General features: G+C 50.7%; 1 protein-coding gene across 1 annotated transcript in view; it reads right to left on the bottom strand.

Annotated features, from left to right (window-relative positions):
• The window catches only part of col27a1b (collagen, type XXVII, alpha 1b), a 699,034-nt gene that overhangs the window by 396,933 nt on the left and 284,568 nt on the right, over positions 1-17,533 (bottom strand). Inside the window, exon 13 of the mRNA XM_072487808.1 lies at positions 9,072-9,116. Coding sequence (XP_072343909.1) covers positions 9,072-9,116 — 45 coding nt within the window. The remainder of the gene's footprint in view (positions 1-9,071; positions 9,117-17,533) is intronic.

Genomic DNA, 17,533 nt, shown 5'->3' with positions numbered 1-17,533 from the left:
TTTTCAATGACCCGCGATATTTCGCCAGTGCAGATCCAGACTAGATTCACAAAGAAAAAGGCCAGCGTTTTGCATTAGTTATGATGGTGGCATTGACACCGTTTGCTATCATTGCTCCTCTAAAACGGACGGAAAGAGTTGGACCAAAATCTTCCGTTCTCGTTCGCGGCTGGGATTTTCCAGTACCACTGGAAGTGAATGGAGTTTTGGCTGGAATGCCGAATTGTCCGTTCTCACTCCCAACGGGTCTCGCAAGGGCAAGATCAGAGAATCCCAACCTTGCAGCCTGCACATGGACAGTTCAATGCTGAAAGCCGGAAGTTGCTGTCAGTGAATCCGCCGTAGAGTGCACCGTTAAAGACCCACAGGCTGCAACCAATTAGAAATCACTGAACTGATGAAAACTGCTGTTTGTTACCCTGTAAGACCATAAGACATAGGAGCGGAAGTAAGGCCATTCGGCCCATCGAGTCCACTCCACCATTCAATCATGGCTTGGAAAAGCTACACCTTGTTGAATGAGATGTAACTGCACTTTTAACCTTAATGATTACTTCACAATCAGTGCCGAACACCCTCACTGAACCCTTGAAAAAGTAATCTTACATTTGTGTATGGTCAAATTTCTCCAAATTGAGGGCAGCACGGTGGTGCAGTGGGTTAGCCCTGCTTGCAGTTGCAATAATTGAATGGTGGTTGTAAGGAAGATTAAAAGAAATTAACATTGCAGCTAAGAGTTTCTAGACTGCGGCAGTGCAGAAGAACCTGGGGAGGGGGACTGTTGGATTAAACGTGCAAAACTCGATACACCATGGGAGCGAAATGATACCCGAGGCCAGGGCATCATTGTTTGTTGCGATGGCAGAAAGAGATTCCGATTGGAGTTGAGGCAGAGGCTGAAGAATGTGCATTCGTGGGAGAAAGAAGAATCTCTGGATTACAGATAATATCCGGACAGGAACGTTATTGAGATGGAGGATCACGGATTGTAGCTGAAATCAAAGGAAGCTGCTGATTGTACTTGGGACAGAGAAAGCTTTTCGAGTTGGTCGTGTGAACACTGACCTTGTTAGGGAATAGGGTCAGGATTAGCGTGCGAGGATTACTACATTAGGGTCAGGTTGATGCATTACAGTTTGAGTTAGGATTAAGGCATTGAGGTTATGGTTAGGGCATTAGGGTTAGGCTTCGTGTGCCAGGATTAGTGCATTAGTGTTAGGATTAGGGTTGGTGCATTGGGGTAAGAGTTGGCATTGGGTTTAGGGTTAGAGTATTTCAACGTGGACTGTCAAGATATAATTGGAACCAACCTCCCTCCAAGGGATTCCTGAAAGAATTGTCCTTTTTATTCTTTTCAGTAGCCACCTCCACTCAGGTTGGGGATGATAATTTAGGTGTATATTAGCATTAGGGTTGGGGTGCAGGGTGGGATATACAAAGCCTAACAGAGTTGTCCCATCAATGACCAGATTTGGGCTTCATTAACATTGGGCTGTCCAGTTGCTGGGGTCTGAAAGACACTTCGTACAGGACGTGGTGTGGTAAGGCATCCAATGGGATTCATTTCGATGGACCGGCAGCATCAGTTTATGCAGGAGGGGATGGAGTGTGGGAGAAAGAAGGACCTGTAGTTTATTATAACAGGGGAAATATCTGCATCACCGGCAGTGACAAATATTGGAAGCCTGAAAAGATCCAAAGCACACAAGAAACCACAGAACAAATGTGTGCCAGGACTGCTCTCAGCTTCTCTCACTGCAGACAATGATCCCTTCCAATATCATAGCGGCGGCCACCTCCAACATGTCCCACCCACGGTTTGTGGGCAGATAAATGAACTGAGAAGGGCAACACGGGGAGAGACCAAAATAGCGTTGGCTCTGAACCAACGTTCTCTGTAAATCTTTGCTGCTGTGCTCAGCCAGTTGTTTTTGCCAATGTGAGAGATCATTAAATTTTTACGCTCGGCATATAACTTGAACCAGGCCTACAAGGTGCCTTCCAGGCAAATGTGAAGCAGGGCGTTTAACAAGGAGATTGGTCTTCGTTGGATCAAGTGACCCAATTTTGTATATATTTAGCCAGACCTTCCATCTGAACTTGGCTATAATTCTGGCTGCCGAAATGGCTGAGAGTCAGACTGGACGTTAACCCTCCCATGTGATTTTGGTCCTGTTATCCTTCTCATTTTAGACAAAACTTCCTCGACTCATTCCTGAAAGGTTCAAGTTGGGCTTTTCCCCTTCCTTCAGAATATGTGCTTATAGATCATTCCGATCAAATTTTGATGGTTATAATGCCGCAGTTAGACATCTGTTGGGCGGGATTCTCTGATTCTCGCATATTCGCCGGGGGGGACGGGGGGGGGACGTGAATCTCCCCCGACGCCGGCTGCCGAATTCTCCGGCGCCGGGGTTTTGGTGGGGGCAGGAATCGCGCCGCGCCGGTCGGCGGCCGCTAGCAGCGGCCCCTCCGCCAATTCTCCGGCCCGCGATGGGCCGAGCGGCCGCCCGTTTTCGGCCAGTCCCACCGGCGTAAATCAAACCAGGTCCGTACCGGTGGGACCTGGCTCTGTGGGCGACCTACGGGGTCCTCGGGGGTGGGGGCGCGGGGGGGGATCTGGCTCAGGGGGGTGCCCCCACGGTTGCCTGGCCCGCGATCGGGGCCCACCGATCCGCGGACGGGCCTGTGCCGTGGGGGCACTCTTTCCCTCCGTGCTGGCTGCTGTCAACCTCCGCCAGGGCTGGCGCGGAGAAGAAGAACCCCTGCCATGCGCTGGGATGACGCCAACACATGCTGGCGCTCCCGCGGTCATGTTCACAAATTAAGAACAAAAGACAGGTCAAGAGGGCATTCAGTAGAAAGTATACCTCCACCATGTTCGCTTAACTCAACGTTATTATAATTACACATCTCTTCCTTGAGGCGAATCCCTACCTGCTTGACACTGTGTAACTGCTGATCCATAAAAAAATTATCTTTTTATTCAGGGCTTCCACCTCATTGATGAGATTTCCAAGCCAATGCACATCTAACAACCTGCTTTGAAAACTCTGCTCACATTTTGACAGCGGTGACAAGTTGCGCCACAGCAGTTGAGGCAATTCAGAACATTTTAAAACAGTTTCCAAATAAAATAACATACAACATTCTTCAAAAAAGTCAATTTGCCCCATCTCCAAATGTTAACAGATCCTGAAAATAATTCCAGGATCTGGATCCGGATCTGGGTCTTCGCCAAAATCGAATCAGCTCTTCTTTGGATCATAGACGATCTATCTACCAGGTTTTGTTGAAATCCCTCAATTAGTTTTTTTGCGATACATGAAAACAAATCATTCTGAACATGGAATACTGTGAACATTTTTGATCCCCTTATCTAAGGAAAGATGTACTGGAATTGGAACAGTTCAGGGAGAACCTCGGAGAACCGCGCGCCGGCGTCGGGGCGGCGTGGCACGGTTGCGGCGATTCTCCGGCCCGCCGCGGGGCTCGGAGAATCAGAGGGCACAATCTCATGGTGAGGGGGTCGCCCATTTAAATCAGAGATGAGGAGGAATTTCTTCTCTCAGAGGGGAGTGAATGTGTAGAATTCTTTACCGCAGAGAGCTGTAGAGGCTGGGTCGTCAAGTATGTTCAAGGCCGAGATGGACAGATTTTTAATCAGTCAGGGAATCGAGGGTTATGGGGCGAAGGCGGGGAAGTGGAGGTGAGGATGATCTTGATCTCATTGAGTGGTGGAGCAAACTCAATGGGCCGAATGGCTACTTCTGCTCCTATGTCTTATGGTCTTAATTGAGAACTATTGTCATGGATATATGTAACATTACAAATGGCTTCACAAAGTGAATAATTGTAATGTTTATTTGCCTTTTAAATTAATTTATGAGACAATCTTTCTGTGATTAACTTACAACTTTAAGCATTCTGCCAGTAGCCTTGTGCACTGCAAGGGTTTATGTAATCAAAGTTAAACTGCAGTACTTTGAAAAAAACTGCTGCACTCGTTAATCTGGGTGTAAAAATTGCCCAGTATACAGCAGTTTATTTATGCAGGTCCAAAAAGGTAATTATATGCATTCGAGTGAGCAGTGTTGACTATAATTATGTATTTTTGAAGTGCTTTAAAAAGAACCACCTGGAGATGTTTAAAAGAAATCAGATAATTACCCCTTGTTTTATCAACATTCTGCCCCTGAATGATTAAGGGGACTAAGCAGGGCTGATATACCATTTCAGGATCTTCGAAAATTCTAGGTTCTGAGTTTGAGTAGCCGAAGATTTAGATCGGGAGTGACATTATGAATGCTCACAGTGCTACTTTCCAATTAGCTGGATCCGTGTAAGAAACTATCATCTCTTTTGAGCTTCTTCAGCCCAGGCCTAGAAGTACATTTCCAAAATATTTCAATTCACGTTGCACAGATGGACCTCTGACGACTGGCCATTAACAAAACGATTCTCAGATGGCAATCACCAACTGTTTTACTGATAACACTTTAAGACCCTGATTTAAACGTTGCAAAACACTGTTATCCATCATTACTCCGGATGGACTGTTGAAGTCCTTGCAGATGGAGATCAATTAGAAATCACTGAAATGATGTGAACTTCCATATTTTAGGCTCTGTTCTTGCTGTCAAAACCCTTGAAAAAGTTAAGCCTCACTGAATTAGCTGTTACTGGAGTATTGTGAGCAGTTTTGGGCCCCTTATCTAAGGAAAGACGTGCTGGCCTTGGAAAGGGTCCAGAGGAGGTTCACAAGAATGATCCCTGGAATGAAGAGCTTGTCGTATGAGGAGCTGTTGAGGACTCTGGGTCTGTACTCGGAGTTTAGAAGGATGAGGGGGAACCTTATTGAAACTTACAGGATACTGCGAGGCCTGGATAGAGTGGACGTGGAGAGGATGTTTCCACTTGCAGGAAAAACTAGAACCAGAGGACACAATCTCAGACTAAAGGGACGATTCTTTAAAACAGAGATGAGGAGGAATTTCTTCAGCCAGAGAGTGGTGAATCTGGAACTCTTTGCCACAGAAGGCTGTGGAGGCCAAATCACTGAGTGTCTTTAAGACAGAGATAGATAGGTTCTTGACTAATTTAAAAAAATATATTTAGAGTACACAATTCATTTTTCCCAATTAAGGGGCAATTTAGCGTGGCCAATCCACCTACCCTGCACAATCTTTGGGTTGTGAGGGTGGAACCCACGCAGACACGGGGAGAATGTGCAAACTCCACACAGACAGTGACCCAGATGGGAGTGCTACCGACTGAGTCTCAACTCCCCAGGACAGTGACCCAGAGCTGGGATCGAACCTGGGATCTCGGCGCCGTGAGGCAGCAGTGCTAACCACTGCGCCACCGTGCTGCCCTAGGTTCTTGATTAATAAGGGGATCGGGGGTTTATGGGGAGAAGGCAGGAGAATGGGGAAGAGAAAAATATCAGCCATGATTGAATGGCGGAGCAGACTCGATGGGCCGAGTGGCCTAATTCTGCTCTTATGTCTTATGGTCTATGATGATAGGGTGGCACGGTGGCACAGTGGTTAGCACTGCTGTCTTACAGTGCCAGGGACCCGGGTTTGATACTGGCCTTGGGTCACTGTCTGTGCGGAGTCTGCACGTTCTCCCCGTGTGTGCGTGGGTTTCCTCCGGGTGCTCCGGTTTCCTCCCACAGTCCAAAGATGTGCAGGTTAGGTGGATTGGCCGTGATAAATTGCCCTTAGTGTCCAAAATTGCCCTTAGTGTTGGGTGGGGTTACTGGGTTATGGGGATAGGGTGGAGGTGTTGACCTTGGGGAGGGTGCTCTTTCCAAGAGCCGGTGCAGACTCGATGGGCCGACTGGCCTCCTTCTGCTCTGTAAATTCTATGATTCTATGAATAAGAGATTATCTAGTCATTATCACATTGTCTTTTCTGGCAGCTTGCTGTGTGCAAACTGGCTGCCATGCTTCCTACATCACAACAGTAACTACACTTCAAAAACACTTAATTGGCTAAAAAGCAATTTGAAAGGTCCGCTGACTGTGAAAGGTGCTGTATAAATGAATGTATTTCTTTTCTTTTTAAGAATAGGTTAGATAGAGAATGGGAAGGAAGAAAAATCGGGACAAAATAGGAACATTACAAAATGGAAGTGTTTCATTTTAGTTTAAATTGTGTTTCAACCATTTATTTTACTTCTTTCACGGGATGTGGGCCCCGCTGGCTTGGCCAACATTCATCGCCCGTCCCTAACTGTCTTTCAGAAGGTTGGAGGTGAGCCACCTTCTTGAACCTGCTGCAGCCCAGGTGCTGTAGGTACAGCCAGAGTGCTGTTAGGGAGGGAGTCCCAGGATTTTGATCCAAGAAAGTGAAGGACCGGTGAAATATTTCCAAGTCGGGATGGTGTGTGGCTTGGAGGGAAATTTGCAGGCGGCGGCGTTCCCAGGTATCTGCTGCCCTTGTCCTTTCCAGTGGTAGATGTGGCAGGTTTGGAAGTGCTGTTGGGGGAGACTTGGCGAGTTGAAGCAGTGCATCTTGTAGATGGTACACCTGCCACTCAGTGGTGGAGGAAGTCAATGTTTAACGTGATGGATGGGATGCCAATTAAGCGGGCTGCTTTGTTGTGGGTGGTGTTGAGTTTTTTTGGAGCTGCATCCAGGTAAATGAAGAATCTTCCATCACACCCCCGACTTGAGCCTTGCAGACGGTGGACAGGCTTGTTGGAGTTAGGAGGTGAGCTTCTCATCAGAGAGTCGTGTTGTATATGTCACTGTTTCTGTCTCAGCTGGCGCATCGTGTCCAGTTCTGAGCGTTGCATCGGAGAGACGAGAAGGCATTGGAGAGAGAATGGAAAAGATTCACGAGAATTGTTCTGGGGATGAGGAACTTCAGATATGAAGATAGGTTAGAGAAGGGCAGCACGGTGGTTAGCACTGCTGCCTCACAGCGCCAGCGACCCGGGTTCAATTCCAGCTTTGGGTAACTGTATTGTGGAGCTTGCACGTTCTCCCCGTGTCTGCGTGCGTTTCCTCCGGGTGCTCCGGTATCCTCCCACCATCCAAAGATGTGCAGGGTTAGGTGGATTGGCCGTAATAAAAAAATTTGGCCCATAGTGTCCAGGGATGTGCAAGTTAGGTGGGGTTACGGGAATAGGGGGGGTCCTAGGTAGAGTGCTCTTTCAGAAAGTTGGTGCAGACTCGATGGGCCGAATGGCCTCCTTCTGCACTGTAGGGATTCTATGGTTGTAAGTTGGGACTGTCTTCCCAAAAGAGAAAAGAAGGCTTTGAGGAAGATTTGATCGAGGTGTTCAAAGTCATGAGGGGTCTTGACAGAGCAGACAGGGGGTAAACTGTTCCCGCTCGTGAAAGGACCGAGGAAGAGATTTTAGGGAATTCGCAAAAGAAGCAATGGAGAAAAGAGGAGACGTTTTTTCACTCAGCAAAGTGGTTAAGCCCTGAGAGTGTGGCCGAGGTAGGTCCGGTCGAAGCATTCAAAAGGAAATTGGACTGTTTTCTGAAAATGAAGAATGTGCAGGGTTACGGGGAGAAGGTGGGAGAATGGTGAGTTGCTCACTCAGAGAGCTGGGGCGGGATTCTGCCGCAATCGGCGGGAAGGAGTGGCGTGAACTCCGGCGTCAGGCCGCCCCAAAGGGGCTAGGCCGGCCCCGCAGTGGTTTGCACCCCGCCTGCCGGCGTGGAAGGGGCTTGGCGCCCTGCCAACCGGCGCCGAAGGGTCTCCGCCAGCCGGCGCGAGTTGGCTCATGCGCGGGAGTGCCAGCGTGTGCTGGCGGTCATCCCAGCACATGCGCAGAGGGCTTCGTCTCCGCACCGGCCAAGGCGGACCGCTACAGCCGCCGGTGCGGAAGAATAGATTGCGGGCCAGGCCACCATGGGGACACCTCCCGGGGCCTGATCCCCCATGCCCCCCCCCCGTCGAGGACCCCAGAGGCCGCCCGCGCAGCCAAGTCCCACCGGCAAATACCTGGAGAAACAGATGCCGGCGGGACCGGCCGAAAACGGGCGGCCACTCGGTCCATCGCGGGCCGGAGAATCGCCGGGGGGGGGTCCCGCCGACCGGCGCGGCGCATTTCCCACCCCCTCCAAATCCCCGGCGGCGGAGAATTTGGCAGCCGGCAGGGGCGGGATTCACGCCGCTCCCCACTGATTCTCCGACCCGCCGGGGGGGTCGGAGAATCCCGCCCCTGGTGTAGACACGATGGGCCGAAGAGCCTCCTTCTGAGCCGCAACAATTCTGAAATCACCAGTAGACACAGGCAGAGACTAAAGCATCATTGGACTTTAGCGATTAAGATCTGAGAATTTAAGGAATGTGTTAATGATTGTGCATAACATTCTGTCGGACACTAACGAATAAAAGCAAATGACTGCGGGCACCGGAATCTGAAACAAAAACAGGAAATGCTGGGCAATCTCAGCAGGTCTGACAGCATCTGTGGAGAGAGAAGGGAGCTAACGTTTGGCGTGTGGATAACGGTCACCTATCGCTGTCCCTCTACCCAGGCCCACTGCTCCACATCCACGCCCCCTACAACAGTATGAATCTGACCCTCTTTCCAGTTCTCTCTAGCTTTGTCAAAGCGTCATTCAGGCTCCAAACGTTCGCTCCCTCCTCTCGTCACTAATGAATAAATATTGGTGGGATGGGGGGGGGGGGGATTTTTTAGCTGTCGGTGAACCCCCCCCCCCCCCCCCCCACTGCGGGTTTCCGGGCGGAGTGGGGTGGATTCAATGGAAAATCCCATCGAGAGAGGCGGGACCCGATGACCCTGCCATCGGCCAATGGCTGGACACCTCCCGCCTCCAACAAACACGCTGCAGGGGCGCGCGGAAAATGCCAGCCCCACCCCCCCCAATTATCTATTCAACACAAGGGTTTTAATGTTCTGCGTTTTGAAAGCGAGTATGGTATAACATTCATGCAATTTTTCTGAATGACTATTCTCCAAGTCTGTAATATTTCCACGGATACTTTTAAATAATATAGGACCGAGTCGATCGAACCTCGTATCTCGCCCAATGCGGCCAAACTGACATTGAAGCAGCAGAGGAATGTTTGTTACTCACAACCAATCCACGAACTCCAGGAGGTCCCGGGGCTCCCAAATCTCCCTGGAAGCAAAGATCAGAAGATTATTGGCTCTTTCCGAAACAAATAAGCGTTTGAAAGTGGCGTGTTCTATTGAAGCGCAGTCTCGCGGCGGAAGAGCTAGTTTCCTCCCTGGTCTATGTAATCTGCAGCTCCCATCTACAGAAGGCGTGCAGAGTGAATGAAGCTCAGCCACGTTCGCTCAGCTATCAAACAGAGACCTGCTTGTTGGCCGGCTGCAGAGGCCTACAGTCCTGAGCAAACCTGATTTCCTCCACTCTACCAGCAGGGCTGCAGGGACACACCAGTGAACGAGATAACTGTAACCGCCCCAGCAGTCAGCCCTGCTTTAGAGTCGAGCGGATGGGTGGCAAACTGGAGTCAAGAAAATCCAGAGTAAAAGAATGAACTTGTGTCCCACGGATGTTTCTGTTAGCAGAATCGCTGCGAGGTTTAATCCTGTAAATAAAGGTCTGAATGACATCGACTTCAATGCAAACAAACCTCAAACATTTGCTGAATTACAGCCTTTGTATGTGTGTTATTGTATCAACACAGGCGGAATCACAGCCCCTTTTCTACTGTGCTGCGGTTTATAGCATTGCCATCTCTAAATTATTTTTCTACGCTATTGAAACTCCTCAATGAATCATAATCTCAATAAAGGAAAGAATCAAAGGACTGGCATAACGGGGGCAGAGGCTTAATAAAGTATGACATTGCAGAGAAATTCTTCAATAATGGGGCAATGTCCCCACGCCTGTGAGAAAATGGGCGTGAATCAATCCAGACTTTTTTTCTAGAAAGTCCGGGGTGATTCTCCATTTTAGGGGGGCCAGCAGGGCCCCGGAGTGCGCGACATGACGGACCTACACAGCGGGCCGGTGCCGAAGAAGTAGCCCCCCCCCACAGGTCTCGCGCGCCCGCCTATCTGTGGCCCCCGATCGTGGGCCTGACCATCGTGGAGGCCTCCCCTTGACAGATCCCCCCGCCCCCCCACCAGGACGGCTACCGCAGCCCCGACTCCGAGCTCCCGCTGGGTGGAACCATACGTGAACCACGCCGGCGGGAACTCGGCCAGTCGTCCGTGGAAAATCGCCGCGGGGACCTCTTTCAACGGCCCCAGACCGGCGCCGCATCAACCGCGCGCGCGGGTCCGACGCCCCATTCTCTGGGCGCGATTGCGGCGCGGAGCCTCGGAAAATCCCGGCCAATGTGTGTAGAGGAATCAGAAGAGACTGACTGGGTTTAAGTCCAAAAACAAGAATGGCTAGGAATTAATGTGGGTGAGTGGTCGCCCGCTGGGGGGTCAGGTCTCTTTCTTTCTAGAGTCTCAAAACATCTCTCTTTCTCAAAGTGGAGTATCTAAGACATCTCTTTGCAGTAAGTATTCCTGAGTGCGAACTGTACTTAAAAGTGGATTGAGACCTGAGATGGTTCTGTTGCTTGAGTGGGAATAAAGATAGCAGTTAAGGGTTAATGTGTCATTGTATTGATTAGCATTGTTTAAGGGGTAAGAGTGATCCATTTTCTTATGTGATGTTAAATATATTTTAATACTGAGTTAGTAATAAAGTTTGTTTTAATAAACCGGATTCCTATTTCTTTGTGAAATCACCCCTGGAGCGAAGTATCCTTTCCTCACAGTCTTACAAAATAAAAATAAAACATTGGGGTTTCTGTCAAGTAACCATGCCACTGCTGGGGTCTGAAGCGGGACAGTAACAATCAGCTAGTTGGGCCGGAAGTCCTTTTTTCTGTGCAGTATACCCAACGTAATCCTGTGTGCATTTCCAAGATATTTCATGTAACAAAATGCAAGAACATTTTATGTAACTTTTATTCAGTTGTATGTAATTTTATTTAGTTAGAAACTAACAAAAATAATCATCATGGAATGTGCACCAAAAGCAACAAAAGTTTGGTGAACATTGGATCAGAAATACTGTTTCAATTTATTAATTCAGCTTTAAATTAATTACAGTGAAAATTTATTTGGAAAGTTTTGTTTGCTTAATATTTATATAATTCTGGCTAGGATTTCAGCTTGGAGAAGGAAGCGGGCTGGACTGGATTCAAGACAAACCGAAGGAAACATCAGGGTCCAAAACATTCTAAAATGAAAACATTTTGATAGTAATCTTCTCAAACAGCTCTTTGTTAGGCCCATACATTTACATTTCATATGCATCCTCAGCAACCAAATCAAGCATCATTTGGTCAAGTCTATGCTGCTGATTCACACATGGTGAGCTTAGCTACCATGGACCGCTGTCTATTTTAACACTTCTCGCTTACTCTCGGTTCCCTCTGACATTTCTCTGCGTCTTTTGATCTCTGCGTCACATGTCGCCTTTTTGTGTGTCGCAGTGATCTTTATTCTTGCTCTCAATTTCTTATAATTCATGGACGTTTTCTGGGTACAGCACAGAAAGAGATCATTTGGCTCATAGTCTCTGTGCGGTTCTCTGCAAAAGTATCTCAGCTAGTCCAGCCCACCCCCCCCTCCCACCTCGCCTTCGCCCCATAACCCCAAACTTTTTTTCTCTTCGGATAATTAGCCAATTCCCTTTCGAAAGCCACGTTTGAATTTGCCTCCATGGGCAACACGGTCGCACAGTGGCTAGCACAGTTGCTTCACAGCTCCAGGGTCCCAGGTTCGATTCCCTTGGGTCACTGTCTGCACGGAGTCTGCACGTTCTCCCCGTGTCTGCGTGGTTTTCCTCCGGGTGCTCCGGTTTCCTCCCACAGTCCAAAGATGTGCAGGTTAGGTGGATTGGCCGTGAAGGTCCAGGAAGTGCCCGAGAAGGTTGGGTAGGGTTACAGGGTTACAGGGATAGGGTGTGGGCTTAGGTGGGGTGCTCTTTCCAAGGGCCGGTGCAGACTCGATGGGCTGAATGGCTTTCTTCTGCACTGTAAATTCTATGATTCTATGATTCACTGTCAGGCAGCGTATTCCAGATCCTCACAAAAGATTTCCATCAGGTCATTGTTGCTTTTTTGGCAATCACCTTTAATTGGTGCACTTTTAACTTTTGTGTGTGTGGTTATCAGTGTGTAAGTACCACGCTGCTGTATATACCATAGACAAAAAGCCCAACTGTTGAAAAGCTTTGTTAGAATTGAAAAACCTTGTGAACTGCTGGTCTCCCTCAGCTCTGAGTTGTACAAATTCAGTGCCTGGTCACCATGGAGAGTGCAAAGACAAACAGGCAGGGACTACACTGTAATTTCCAAATAATAATAACCTTTATTGTCTCAAATAGGCTTACATCAACACTGTAATGACGTTACTGTGACAATCCCCTTGTCGCCACACTCCGGCACCTGTCCGGGTACACTGAGGGAGAATTCAGAATGTCCAATTCACCGAACAGCACGTCTTTCAGGACTTGTGGGAGGAAACCGGAGAGCCCGGAGGAAACCCACGCAGACACGGGGAGAACGTGCAGACTCCGCACAGACAGTGACCCAAGCCGGGAATCGAACCCGGGACCCTGGTGCTGTGAAGCAACAGTGCTAACCACTGTGCTACCGTGCTGCCCAGATAGGGTTTGCATTAATGTAGCAACTTTCTCGAGCTCATGCTTTCACGAGGACCGAGGTCGAGGCTCACACTCTAGTGCAGCACTGAGGGAGTGCTGCACTGTAAGAGGTGAATAGGTGACATGTTAAATCGAGGCGTCAAGGGTCTGTTTGGGTGGATATGAAAGATCCCATGGCGCTATTTTGAAGAAAAGCAGGGGGAGTTCTCCCGAGTGTCCCGGACAATATTTATTCCTCAATCCACATCACCTCGAAGAGATCAGTATCACATATCTGATAGTGGGATTTGCTGCACACAACTTGGCTGCCAGGTTTCCTACAACACAGCAGTGAACAGCACTGAGATCATCGGCCTCAATGATGCTAGTTGAGGCTTAAATATGGGCCAGGACATTTGCTTTGGGTTAATGCCTCATCCAAACGTAGGAAACGGAATAAGGACGTGGAAGCGATGCGATGAAGTCTGCTTTTCCCATATAAGTGAAGTTCTCTATGAAGGGCAGAGCGAAAAGATCAAAAATGAACAATTTCAAGGCTCAATTGTGCAGCTTATTTCTTAACATGTCCTCAACATGTTTCTGTCTTTTTCCTGTCACCAAGCTTTCCTTGGGTTTTTTTGGACAACTACTCCTCAGCTTTTCTGTTCTTTTACAGGGACCCAGACGTGCCCCCACCAGTATTAATACAGGAAAAGTACGTTAATTAAGATTAGTGACAGGTGCCAAGCAGCCAAGGAAGACACTTAAGACAGGAAACAATGATAAGATTTTGCCTCAGGCGTAATAATTTCCCGAATGTAAATCTCGAACCTTCGCCTAGGTTTCCAAACAGATCTTTTTTTAAAAAGAAACCTTCCCAATGGTTGTAAGACATTTCGTGGGCATCGCTGTGGGCGGGACAGGAACATTTGGAGAGTGGCCAATTTGGCCAACGATCCCCGTCACTGGTGGGGTTGGAAATTCCTGCCCTTGGTTTCTCCCCTTTTCTCCTTTAATTGGCTACCTCCTGTAATCTTCACTCCAAGTCAGCCGTTTGTTGGCTTCGCTTATGTTTAAGTGTAGAAATCTACACAGAGCTGTGGATAACTATGCAAGGGGACAGACACGTGAGGACTGAATGCCTCCGGCGTATCACCATCCTGAGCAGATGTGCGTGTGTGTGTGTGCCGGCTCGACCGATTTACACCAAACAGAGGAAAAATCAGCCTCATGGTCCCGAATCTCTCTGATGTAATCTGTGGGTGGAAATGTGGACACGGACAAGTAGACAAGGAATTCCCACTTCTTGGCAAAGCAGAAACTGCTGCCTGCAGGCTCTCTGTTTGATTAGCAGGTTAAGGATTCAAACAAAAATAAAAATCACCGTTTGACGCATGTGAAACTCCTGTTTATTTACAGAAGGAAAGTTAAAGCCTTGGCTGCTGTGCTTGTTCCGCCACCGGGAAAGTAATTTTTACCAATGTGAGGCCACTCAAGAGTGCAGCACGGCGAGGGACACGGAGGCTGGGGTCTTTGGGTGAGGTTTTGGAATTCGATACGGGTGAATGGGACGCTTGCTGTGCCCTGAAATGCGAGGCCTGAAATGCACCCAATGCCGGGCATGAGTTCTCATAATTTGATGCTGGAACGCGTAAGGAGATATCCGGTGGGATTCTCCGGTTCCCCCAGCCGCGCGTTTCCCGACGGCGCGTCGCTCGCCGACGGTGGGATTCCCGACTCACGCCATTTGTCAATGAGATTTCCCATTGGAGCCACCCCACAGTGGCCGGGAAACCCACGGGCGGGGGTGCGCTGCCGGCGGTAACAGGGGGCTGGAGTGCGCTGCCGGCGGTAACAGGGGGCGGGATTCTCTGAAAATGGGGCTATGTCCCCACGCAGGCGGGAAATCCGGCGGCAACGACGCCGGCGTCAACGGCCCCCGAGGTGAGGGATTCTCACCTTTCTAGGGGGCTAGGTTGCCGCTGGAGTCGTCTCCGTTGCTCCAGCCGGCGCCGAAGGGCCGGAGCAAGCTGGCGCTCGCGCAGAAAGGCCGGCGTGATCTTGCGCATGCGCGGACCAGCCGGCGTATTTCCGCGTATGCACGGGTGTTCTCTTCTCCGCGCCGGCCCCGGGCAATATAGCGGAGCCCTACAGGGGCCCGGCGCGGATGAAAGAAGTCCCCCCACGGAACAAGCCCACCTGCAGATCAGTAGGCCCCGATCGTGGGCCAGGCCACCCCGCCCCCCCCCCAGGACAGCCCCCGCCGACTTACCTGCCAGGTCCCACCATGCGTGAGGTGAGTAACCTTCGCCAGCGGGACTGGCCAAAACTGGACGGCCGCTCGGCCCATCGGAGCCAGAAAAATCGCCGGGGGGCATCCGTAAAATAGCACCGGAGAATAAGGCAGCCGGCGTCGGGGCGGGATTCGCGCCTCCCCCCAGGAATCTCCGATCCGGCGGGGGGTCGGAGAATCCCGGCCAGGGAATCCCAAAGGCCGGAGAATTCTGGCCATTAAGACAGGCGACTAAAAGCTGGATCAAAGAAGTAGGTTTTAAGGAGCTTCCTAAAGGAGGAGAGAGAGGTGGAAATGTAGGGAAGTTTAGGGAAGGAATCCCACAGCACAGGCCCAAACAGTAGAAGGCACCTAAACCAATGGTGACACAATTAAAATTGGGGAAGCACAGGAGGTCAGAATTAGAGGAGCAGAACGACCTTGAAGGGTTCTGTTGTAACATGCGCGCGTCCTCCATGGTAGGTACAATTAGCTACCCCGTGGATCTCGCGGAATATGAGCTCCCCCAATAAGGTGGGGGAATTGTTAACGTTTTGCTTTTGTATAAATAGAGTCAGCCAGTAAGGTTCCGGCTAGAGAGAAGACCAAGTAGCGAAGTACTTTAAGACAGAGCTAGATAGGTTCTTGATTAATAAGGGGCTCAGGGGTTATGGGGAAGTGCAGAATGAATCTGCTACCTGGAGGGGGCTAGCGGGGCTCCGGAGTGCTCCTCGCAGCTCCGCTGCCAATACGGGGCCCAGCACGTCTGACTCGGCGTTGGCCGCCCCGGGCGACATGGCTGCCGCCACGCCGCGTTCTCGATGGGTGGGACCACGAGAGAACCACGCAGTCGGGAACTCGGCCAGCTGCACTCGGTGAATCGCGGGGGGGGGCCCTCTGTCAATGGCCCCCTACCCGCGACGCGTAGACCACGCGCGCGGTGCGCGGAGATTCTCCGGGGACCAGAGAATTGCGGGAGCGGAATCGTGCCGGATTTCGGCGTTGAACGCCCATTCTCCGCCCCGTGCCGATCGCGATTTCAGAGCGGAGGCTCGGAGAATCCCGCCCCGTATCTTGTCGGCTGTGATCCAATAGTTGTTGCCTTTAAGGAGCTTGTGTTATGCTAAACTTAAACATTAATCCTAGAATCATACAGTACAGAACAGGTCCTTCGGCCCAACATGCCTGCACCGACCAAAAACACAACTCTAATCTACACTAATCTCACATCCCAGCACTTGCCCCATAACCTTGAATGTTCGGACATTTCAAATGCTCACCCAAGTACTAGGGCTGGTTTAGAACAGGGCTAAATCGCTGGCTTTTAAAGCAGACCCAGCAGGCCAGCAGTACGGTTCAATTCCCGTACCAGCCTCCCCGGCCAACAGGCGCCGGAATGAGGCGACTAGGGGCTTTTCACAGTAACTTCTTTTGAAGCCTATTTGTGACAATAAGCAATTTTCATTTCATTTCAAGTACTTTTTAAAGGTTTCTGCCTCTACTACCCTCCCAGGCAGCGCATTCCAGGGCGAAATTCTCCGTAATCGGCGCGATGTCCGCCGACCGGCGCCAAAAACGGTGCGAATCAGTCCGACATCGCGGCGCCCCAAAGGTGCGGAATCCTCCGCCACTTGAGCGGCCGAGCCCTAACCTTGAGGGGCTAGGCCCGCGCCGGACTGATTTCCGCCCAGCCAGCTTGCGGCAAAGGCCTTTGGTGCCCTGCCAGCTGGCGCGGAAATGACATTGCTGGGCGGCGCATGCACGGGAGCGTCAGCGGCCGCTCACGGCATCCCCGCGCATGCGCAGTGGAGGGAGTCTCTTCTGCCTCCGCCATGGTGGAGACCATGGCGAAGGCGGAAGGAAAAGAGTGCCCCCACGGCACAGGCCCGCCCGCGGATCGGTGGGCCCCGATCGCGGGCCAGGCCACCGTGGGGGCACCCCCCGGGGCTAGATCACCCTGCGCCCCCCTCAGGACCCCGGAGCTCGCCCGCGCCGCCTTGTCCCGCCGGTAAGAGAGATGGTTTAATCCACGGCGGGACAGGCATTCCAGCAGCGGGACTTCGGCCCATCCGGGCCGGAGAATCACCGGGGGTGGGCCCGCCAACCGGCGCGGCGCGATTCCCGCCCCCGCCGAATATCCGGTGCCGGACAATTCGGCAACCGGCGGGGGCGGGATTCACGCCAGTCCCCGGCGATTCTCTGACCCGGCGGGGGGTCGGAGAATGTCACCCCAGATTCCCATCACTCTCTGGGTGAAAACAATGTCCTCAAATCCCCTTCAACCTTCTGCCCCTCATCTTAAAATTATGCCCCCTTGTTATTGACCCTTCAATGAAGGGGAACAGCTGTTTTCTATCCATTATGTCCATGCCTCTCATACTCCTATACACCTCAATCAGGTCCCCTCTCAGCATATTCTGCTACAAAGAAAACAACCGGAGCTTATCCAGCCTCTCTTCATAGGTCACCAGGAGACATCCTGGTGAAACACCTCCGCACCCTCTCCAGTGCAATCGCAGGCTGCCAATACTGCGGTGACCAGAACTGCACACAGTACTCCAGCTGTGGCCTAACCAAAGTCCTTGACAGCTCCGACATAACCTCACTGCTCTTATCATCTATGCCACGACTGATAAAGGCAAGT

The sequence above is a fragment of the Scyliorhinus torazame genome, chromosome 22 (assembly GCF_047496885.1).
Source record: "Scyliorhinus torazame isolate Kashiwa2021f chromosome 22, sScyTor2.1, whole genome shotgun sequence".
Taxonomy (NCBI): Eukaryota; Metazoa; Chordata; class Chondrichthyes; order Carcharhiniformes; family Scyliorhinidae; genus Scyliorhinus; species Scyliorhinus torazame.
Note: the sequence above shows the minus strand (reverse complement) of the source record. Positions and strands in the feature narration are given on the sequence as shown.